Source organism: Carassius gibelio, chromosome B1 (assembly GCF_023724105.1).
Source record: "Carassius gibelio isolate Cgi1373 ecotype wild population from Czech Republic chromosome B1, carGib1.2-hapl.c, whole genome shotgun sequence".
Taxonomy (NCBI): Eukaryota; Metazoa; Chordata; class Actinopteri; order Cypriniformes; family Cyprinidae; genus Carassius; species Carassius gibelio.
This window is the reverse complement of record NC_068396.1, coordinates 1,720,554-1,730,553: the sequence shown is the minus strand read 5'-3', so window position 1 is coordinate 1,730,553 and position 10,000 is coordinate 1,720,554. Positions and strand designations below refer to the sequence as shown.

The window sequence follows — 10,000 nt, the reverse complement described above, 5'->3', positions numbered from 1 at the left end:
TAAACCATTCAGGGCTTTATAAGTAATAAGCAATATTTTGAAATCTATACGATGTTTGATAGGGAGCCAGTGCAGTGTGGACAGGACCGGGCTAATATGGTCATACTTCCTGGTTCTAGTAAGAACTCTTGCTGCTGCATTTTGGACTAGCTGTAGTTTGTTTACCAAGTGTGCAGAACAACCACCCAATAAAGCATTACAATAATCTAACCTTGAGGTCATAAATGCATGGATTAACATTTCTGCATTTGACATTGAGAGCATAGGCCGTAATTAAGATATATTTTTGAGATGGAAAAATGCAGTTTTACAAATGCTAGAAACGTGGCTTTCTAAGGAAAGATTGCGATCAAGTAGCACACCTAGGTTCCTAACTGATGACGAAGAATTGACAGAGCAACCATCAAGTCTTAGACAGTGTTCTAGGTTATTACAAGCAGAGTTTTTATATCATATAATTAACACCTCTGTTTTTTTAGAATTTAGCAGTAAGAAATTACTCGGCATCCAGTTTTTTATATCGACTATGCATTCCATTTGTTTTTCAAATTGGTGTGTTTCACCGGGCTGCGAGGAAATATAGAGCTGAGTATCATCAGCATAACAGTGAAAGCTAACACCATGTTTCCTGATGATATCTCCCAAGGGTAACATATAAAGCGTGAAGAGTAGCGGCCCTAGAACTGAGCCTTGAGGTACTCCATACTGCCTCAGTCTCAGTACTATGATACGGTCTAAATCCTGACTGGAAATCCTCACATATACCATTTTTCTCTAAGAAGGAATATAATTGTGAGGATACCACCTTTTCTAGTATCTTGGACAGAAAAGGGAGATTCGAGATTGGTCTATAATTAACTAGTTCTTTGGGGTCAAGTTGTGGTTTTTTGATGAGAGGCTTAATAACAGTTTGAAGGTTTTGGGGAGATATCCTAATGACAATGAGGAATTAATAATAGTCAGAAGAGGACCTATGACTTCTGGAAGCACCTCTTTTAGGAGCTTAGATGGTATAGGGTCTAACATACATGTTGTTGGTTTAGATGATTTAACAAGTTTATACAATTCTTCCTCTCCTATAGTAGAGAATGAGTGGAACTGTTCCTCAGGGGGTCTATAGTGCACTGTCTGATGTGATACTGTAGCTGACGGCTGAATGATTGCAATTTTATCTCTAATAGTATCGATTTTAGAAGTAAAGTAGTTCATAAAGTTATTACTGCTGTGGTGTTGGGAAATGTCAACACTTGTTGATGCTTTATTTTTTGTTAATTTAGCCACTGTATTGAATAAATACCTGGGGATATATTTGTTTTCTTCTAAAAGAGAAGAAAAGTAATCAGATCCAGCAGTTTTTAATGCTTTTCTGTAGGATAGGTTACTTTCCCGCCAAGCAATATGAAATACCTCTAGTTTTGTTTTCCTCCAGCTGCGCTCCATTTTCCGTGCTGCTCTCTTTAGGGTGCGAGTATGCTCAGTATACCATGGTGTCAAACTGTTTTCCTTAACCTTCCTTGAGTGTAAAGGAGAAACTTTATTTAAATGCTAGAAAAGAGAGAGTCCATAGATTATGTTTTGGATATGCTAAGGAATTGGGATAAATCAGTAAGATTAGTAACAAAGCAGTCTTTTGTGGTAGAAGTAATTGTTGTACCATACTTATAGCTAAAACTGTAAATTATATTCCTTGTTACATGAAGTTTGCACAAGACTAAATAATGTTCTGAGATGTCATCAACATCAATTCCATGTGACATCATTAAATCTAGTGTATGATTTTGACAGAGTAGGTCCTGAGACGTGTTGTCTAATCCAAATAGAATGCAGAAGGTCTATGAATGCTGATCCCATTGCATGTTTCACATTACCAACATGGAAATGACTGGAATCGACTGAAATCTAACTCTAACCCTAACCTAAATAGCATATAAAACAAATTTCTGCACTCTAGCACCTAAGTATAACTAGATATAGAGGTGGGGGGTGATCACTTCAGGGGTGGATGAAAACCATTTCTTTTCAACAGGTCAGGTCTGCCCTAAAAGCTTGACCAATTGTCTATGAAACCTATGTTATTCTGTGGCCACCACTTAGACATCCAGCCATTGAGTGATGACAATCTGCTATGCATCTCGTCACCACGGTAAGCAGGGAGGGGACCAGAGCATATTACAGTGTCTGACATCATGCTTGCAACTTCACACACCTCTTTAAAGTTATTTTTAGTGATCTCCGACTGGCGAAGTCGAACATCATCAGTGCCGTACGTTAAGCATTAGCCAGCACTTTTAAATTTGCAAAGATGTCAGGCGCTCTGGCTCCTGGTAAACATTTGACTATGGTGGCTGGTGTCTCTATATTCACGTTCCGTACAATAGAATCACCAATAACTAGAGCACTTTCATCAGGTTTCTCAGTAGATGCCTAATCTAGTGCCCTAACATTCTTACTGTCCTCAATTAAAGTTTGGATGCATGTCTCTAATTCTGAAATCTTCTCTGTCAGCCTAAATATTTCCCTGCATTTATCACATGTGAATCCCTCTTCAGTGACAGAGATAGATAAACTGTACATGTGGCAAGAGCTGCAAATAACGATAGCAGGAGAAGCCATTACTCACCGTGCTTGATGAAATATTCTTACTGCGGTTGTTTGATGAACTTGTGAAAAAAATGCAGAGAGAGAGTAGCGCGAGAGAGCAGAGGAGAAAAGAAAAAAGCGATAGACACGAATGGAAACGCTAATGACAAGCTAACGAGTGCTAACGCAATGCAGGTGCACTGCACTCACGGATTTAAAATAAAAGTGAACGATCAATTTAATCAGATTAGATTGATAGATAATATAAAATATATGGTGGGAATAAAGTTATATTTTATCACTTTAAACAACAGAGTGATAGTAAGATAAAGAAAAAAAACAAAAACAAAGCCACACAGAGCTATGATCACAAACAGTAGCAAGGCCAGCAGGAAGCAGGAATAACACTGTCTACCTAAAGTCATATATCAAAAATGATACTGTATTTTTTTTTTTAAAAGCAGCTTTATTAATTGTTTACAACCGTGCAAAAGCTATGATGTGGCATAAGAATGAGTTCATTTGAACACATGTATTCTCTGTAATTAACTGATGAAGCAACATTTAAGGTCCTTGCACAGAGAATGAATTTTGTTTTTTTTCATATTCACCTTTCCTATCAAAATGCTTGGTATGGACGCAAAAACGCAGAAAATGGATCCTGATCAAAATATTTTTATGATGGACAAAACTTTTGGAGGCAGTGTGTAAGCATGATCGACACAATGTGAGGTCACAGTTATTTTTTTCCTATTTCGAATTTCAGACTCAGTGTGCAGGACCTTTATTCTCACAGAGTCTTCTGTTTCCTTCAGAATTACATTTTGAGAACAGCATTTCATGTGAACTAACTAAAGTCTAACAACTGTTGGTGACTAAATCCACTTGTTGAGTCGTGACATACTGAATACCGATAGTGAACACTGTTTCCATTGTTAATTGAGAAAACTATCTCAACATTTATTTATTTATTTACAGCACATGTTTAGGCTAATCTCAAATGTGTACAGAAGAGTATCCAGGCTCATAGCTTCTCAGACACTGTCATACAATACAAAACATTGTCTCAGACAATATTTTAACAATTATTGCTGAGATAATCTAACCCTAATTCTCAAAGAAACATTTTTAGATTTACAGATACACATAATTTAGTATTTTAATTTGTTCACCCTTGTAGTGGGGACCGCTGTCTGGACACACAACATAAAGTCACCATTATTTATAGCACTTTTTACAATGAAGATTGTGTTAGAGCAGCTTTATTAACAGATTTTGTGTTTTTCCACTCATGATCTGTCAAACACACGGTCTTGTGTTTCTCTCTCTCCGGTCCGGTCCGGTCTGGTCTGGTCTCAGCGGTGTCGGTGTGTGAGGCCGTGCAGGTCTCAGTCCGTGACGAGCGACGCTTTGCAATGCTCTTCCAGTCGGTGGTTCTGCCGTGTCATTACACCAGCGTCTCCACTCAGACTCCAGTCATCCAGTGGTGGTACAAGTCTTACTGCCGCGATCGAAGCCGTGATGCCTTCCGCTTCCCCGACACGCTGGCGGTCCACGGCTCCGAGCTCGGCTCCTCCGTTCATCTGGACTGCGGGGACAGCGGCCGGACGGTGCGCATCGTGGCTTCTGGACAGGGCTCGTCCATCACCCTCGCTGAACACTACAAGGACCGGGATATTTCCATCATCAACAGTGAGTCGCAGCTGATCGATTAATCTAACAATTATAAGGGCGATTAATCAGCTAACTGTCAATTTTTCAGCTTTTGCAGTTAGTTCAAATATTAAGTTATATGTATTCTAACAAATATATAGAGATAATCACTTAAGCTTTTGAAAATCATGTTATGTTATTACAATTAATTAATACAAATAAATATATTTGGCACACAATATGAGATGACAGACAGGGAAAATCTTATTTACCATTTAATCAGCTGTAGGAAAAAGAAACTAAACAACACATCATTCTGCCTAATATCTCCTTTTGTAAGTCATATTGATAAGAAACAAAATAAAGATATAAAAATGTCTCATGTTTTGAAAATCAGTACTTTATAAATAAATGTGACGTGACTGGACTTCACTGGAGTACCCAAATGCAGAGCTCGTACAAACATCATCATCGCTGTAATCAAAGTAGGGTTGGGAATCAAAAATCAATTCCAGTTCCAGAATCTGATACTTAGGGTCAGGAATCGGATACTTGTTGTAAAATTAAAACTGCAGGTTGCCTATTAATTCCTGTGTGCACTTCTTCTTTTTTAGGTGGCGAAAAGGGGCTGTTAAAAATTTATTTGTCTTTGAATCATTAATTCAAAAGATTTCTTCAAAAACACTAATTCGTCCAATAATGAAACAATTAAATCTTGAGTGAATCATTGAATCATTCCCTTCATAAATTCCATAAGATTCTGTTTACTTGTCTAATAATTTTCTTCAGAATTGCGTGGGAACTACCACCTCCATTTGAAAGAAAAAAAAATTATGTATCCAGAATCATTGGGCTCTATTTTGCACACAAACAGCTCTTAAAGGGTGCTGAATATCATGAACAAAAATCAGCTGTCTACATAAAAACTAGAATCTATTAAAGGGTTAGAATTTTCATGTTGGCATGAACTAACCCTTTAATTGAGTCTAATTTTTATGTAGATGGCTGATTTTTATTCATGGTATTCAGCAGTAATTAAATGTTTTGCAAAAAGAGAGACAGAATAAATGTGTTTGATATCTAAATGTTTTTTTTTTTCCACATTGTAATCGAAACTGGGAATCAATAAGATCAATAATATGTAATCGATAAACAGAATCGGAATAGATAAAATTCAAATGATATTCAACCCTAAATTAGATGCTTTCTTAACTGCTGCTTTCACTCCACTGTCACTTTTGCTGTGTTTATTTATATATTGAGGGGAAAGCATGCTGCATATATTTAAATATTCATGCAAACACCACTCATCAGCTTCAGGTTCAGCTGATTTTGCTCTGAAGCGCGGTCTTCTTCTCTTGAATTGCATCCCAGAAGAATTACAAACCGAATACTGCAGGCTTATACATTATGTCATATGAGATCAAACGACTACTCGACAACAAAAATATTTGTCAGCAGTGTTGACCAATTGATTCAGCCCTAGTTTACTCTAGGTCATGCTGATCCAAACCTGCTTGAGTTTTGTCTTATGTGGACCGGAGATGTTTATAAGGACGGGGGCTGCTGAGCTCTGTGAAGCTACATGAAACATCATAAAAGAACTGGAGTCATGATTCACACGAGGAACAGATCAGAGATCAGTCGATTCAACATCAGATGCTCCCCTTGTGTCTTCTCAAACATGAAACTGAAATTGTAAAATAAAAAAATACAATTTGAGTCTGTTCCTCACACAAAGCATCATATGACTTCAGAAAACATCAAATATAACATGTTGAATGTTGTTGAGAGTGAAAGTAAAATGTAGGTCAGATGTGAAGTGTTTTTAGATCTATTCATGAGAAAAGATTCACAGATAGAATCAGAAGTGCAAACACACTAGTGTAAGTACTGTTTTGTAGAGTACAGAATTGAAGGAAGCTTTAGAGTTTGAATAGAAGCGCGAGACAGGAGCTCACGATTTATAACATGGCAACACATTTACCCAGCATTCTTTCATTCATTCAGAGCTGAAATACTGCTTCACATTTACTGATTACAACAGAGGGAGAGATTTTTGTGCTTCTCCCAGGAGTCACACACACTCAGATACACACACATGCGTGTACACACACACACACACACACACACAGAGTGATTCTCACAACTGATTTAGAGTCTAACTCTTTAAGTGTTTGTCTGAGGCATCATGGGAACGTCAGGCTGAAGTTGGAGGCTCGAGGGATCTCTCCACTTTTCAGTCTTCATCCGTTGTCTTGTGTTTAACTGACATGAATGATGTTACTGTGAATTCATTCTCCACCCACCAACAAGCATAAGACACTTTATGCAAATGCTTAAAGCAAATGCTTACTGGCACAAAACAAATGTGGTGTTTATTACTAAATTCACACCCATGACTTTGCTGTTGCTCGCGTCATGCTCTGCTGTTTGAGCGAAAGCTGATATTAACATGCAGATGAATGTAATTCCTCAGATAGGGCAGCATTACACACACAGACAGCTGTAGAAACATAACCAAACCAAGTATGAGATAATGATGTCTGGATCTGATCTGATGTGGCTCTGCTGTGTGTGTACCTCCTCACAGGAAGTGATGCTCATTGTACCGACAGCTTCCTGTTTCTGAATTAGTCTGTTTACTCACTCCAGCGACCACAGGGACAATCATATCCCTCCTTCCTCTGACACAGTACAATTTATACACATTAAAAGTGTGTTTGATCTGAAAGTGTCCACATCATTATTGTAGTTGTGGGATGAGCTTCTCGTTAATCATCATCACTGTACATTTTTGTCTTTTATTTAAAGAGAGTTGTTCTAGTTTATAATTTTTACATGTTTAGGATGATATTTTTACAGTAAAGATAAGTTATTTTATTTAAAACTGTCTTTTGTGAACATGTAAAATGTTTGTCTCTGTTAACTCTTGGTTGACCAATCTGTCTGTCTCTCTCTCTGTCTGTCTGTCTCTCTGTCTCTGTCTGTCTCTCTGTCTCTCTGTCTGTCTGACTCTATCTGTCTCTCTGTCTCTGTCTGTCTCTCTGTCTCTGTCTGTCTCTCTGTCTGTCTCTGTCTCTCTGTCTCTGTCTGTCTCTCTGTCTCTCTGTCTCTGTCTGTCTATCTGTCTGTCTCTCTGTCTCTGTCTGTCTCTGTCTCTGTCTCTCTGTCTCTCTGTCTCTGTCTGTCTCTCTGTCTCTCTGTCTGTCTCTCTGTCTCTGTCTGTCTCTCGGTCTGTCTCTGTCTCTGTCTCTCTGTCTCTCTGTCTCTGTCTGTCTCTCTGTCTCTCTGTCTGTCTCTCTGTCTCTCTGTCTGTCTGACTCTATCTGTCTCTCTGTCTCTGTCTGTCTCTCTGTCTGTCTGTCTCTCTGTCTGTCTCTGTCTCTCTGTCTCTGTCTGTCTCTGTCTCTCTGTCTGTCTTTGTCTCTCTGTCTCTGTCTGTCTCTGTCTATCTGTCTCTGTCTGTCTCTCTGTCTGTCTGTCTCTCTGTCTGTCTTTGTCTCTCTGTCTCTGTCTGTCTCTGTCTATCTGTCTCTGTCTGTCTCTCTGTCTCTGTCTGTCTCTGTCTATCTGTCTGTCTCTCTGTCTGTCTTTGTCTCTCTGTCTCTGTCTGTCTCTGTCTATCTGTCTCTGTCTGTCTCTCTGTCTCTGTCTGTCTCTGTCTATCTGTCTGTCTCTCTGTCTGTCTTTGTCTCTCTGTCTCTGTCTGTCTCTCTGTCTCCGTCCGTCTGTCTCTCTGTCTGTCTCTGTCTCTGTCTGTCTCTCTGTCTGTCTATCTGTCTCTGTCTGTCTCTCTGTCTGTCTGTCTCTGTCTCTGTCTCTCTGTCTCTGTCTGTCTCTCTGTCTGTCTCTGTCTCTCTGTCTCTCTGTCTGTCTCTGTCTGTCTCTCTGTCTGTCTCTGTCTCTGTCTGTCTCTCTGTCTGTCTATCTGTCTCTGTCTGTCTCTCTGTCTGTCTCTGTCTCTGTCTCTCTGTCTCCGTCTGTCAGAGGCAGACCTGCGCATCGGTGAGCTGCAGTGGGGTGACAGTGGTGTTTACTACTGTAAAGTGGTGATTTCGGATGATTTGGAGGGACAGAATGAAGCACATGTGGAGCTGCTGGTGTTGGGTGAGCACACACACTCACAGGAAACACACACTCACAACAGGAAATGAGTGACCGGATACTGGGATTTTCTCCCTAAACCAGTTAAAATTAACCCTGTCAGGCTTGATATGATCAGGCTTTGTTTGCTTTTCATTAACTGCTGGTGGTTAAATATAAAATGTAAATTCTGTAATGTTTACTTGTTGCATTCGTGTGCATCTGCAGTTAGGGATCAGCAGTATTAGTAAGAATCTGAAATGGTTTTGATATCTAAAGTGTCTCTGGAGTCTATGAACTTCCCTCAAACGGCTCTGTTGTGTTCTGGGAATGAGAGTGACCTGCACACAGTGTGAAATATAGAGCCACTTGAAAAGGTCTGACTGACCGTCTGAAGAACTGAAATACAGTCATGATTTATGCCGGTTGTGTTCTTTCTGTTCACTTCTCTGTGTGGGATTTTCTCTTTTTGGAGCAGATGCATAGAATATACAGTTTGTACAGAATAAAAACCATTACGCCTATGGATAGTCCCCACAAGGATAGCTGACCAGATGTGTGTGTGTGTGTGTGTGTGTGTGTGTGTGTGTGTGTGTGTGCCAGCTGACCACACAAAGAGCACGATGATCTAGTGCTGGATGTGCTGCCATGGTAACAGTGAGGCTTTCTGTGTCCAGCTGTGCAGTGTGAGGTAAAGACTCATTGTGTGAATCTGAATGCATACAGGAGTCAGATAAAGAAAGGACACGCCAGGGCTTGAGTCATGGAGCCTTCATTTCGAGGGCAGGAGTTTGTCCCTGTAATTTGCCTATAGACCGAATCTTTTCTGACGTAATGGAGCCTGAACTCTTTGAGAAGTGAGCTGAGAGACGTCAGTGAAGAAAGGCAACAGTAAGAGATGAGTGATGTTGATGTTATTCATGGCCATCACACACTCTATATTCCAGCTCTCTCGTTACAGTCATTTGAAGAAAACAATCATTGTCATTACCGGAAAATGGTAATTTTATAGTTCTTACATGCTAAACCATGTAATTGATATCCTGCTTGTGATGCAGTAAAAACATATTTTTTAGACATTAAGGAGTTTAGTTGTGCTTAATTGTCACAATAATACATATCCTCAACACCTCACAACTGAAGAACATCTAAAACCAGTGAGATATCAGTCCTGATGAATGACCTGCATGAGACCTGTAGGGTTTTCTTTCTTCTGTGGAACACAAATGATGATATTTTGGGTTTTCCATGCAGTTAGAGTCAGGGGGCTCAGATCCCGAAAGCAGACAGAATTCCAGAAGGAATGTGCTTTAAGCCTCGGAGCTGTTTCCTGTTTGTGTGTTCAGAGTACAGTCGAACATCAGGAGTTCAGTGAAGGCACAGTGCAGATCAAACAAGCTGTGCTCCACAGGTCGAGAGGAATGTCACAAGAGATGTTTTTCAAGTCCGGTAGCTGAAGGAAAGGAATTTGGATTTTTAGAGGATTAATAGTTTTACCAGGGTGAAGAAAATGAAGTCACATGTTACAACTAAACCAAAACTCAACTTCTCCTGAGAACAAGAATTCTTTGTCCAGCCGTGGCTTACTGTATGTTCAGTGTCAGTGACTGTTCTTTGCCTCTTTCACGAAGATCAAACATGAGGAAGCCTTTGACTTTGATGATTCTACCGACTCTCTCCA

At 39.6% G+C, this 10,000-nt stretch overlaps 1 protein-coding gene across 5 annotated transcripts in view; it reads left to right on the top strand.

Moving 5' to 3' along the window:
* Positions 1-10,000, top strand: part of LOC127948499 (immunoglobulin-like domain-containing receptor 2) — a 26,079-nt gene that overhangs the window by 3,433 nt on the left and 12,646 nt on the right. For 3 of the 5 annotated variants that reach the window (XM_052544968.1, XM_052544967.1, XM_052544969.1), the window contains exons 2-3: positions 3,940-4,272; positions 8,224-8,343. In XM_052544968.1, coding sequence (XP_052400928.1) covers positions 3,940-4,272; positions 8,224-8,343 — 453 coding nt within the window. The remainder of the gene's footprint in view (positions 1-3,939; positions 4,273-8,223; positions 8,344-10,000) is intronic. The other 2 variants (XM_052544971.1, XM_052544970.1) reach the window with 2 other exon arrangements.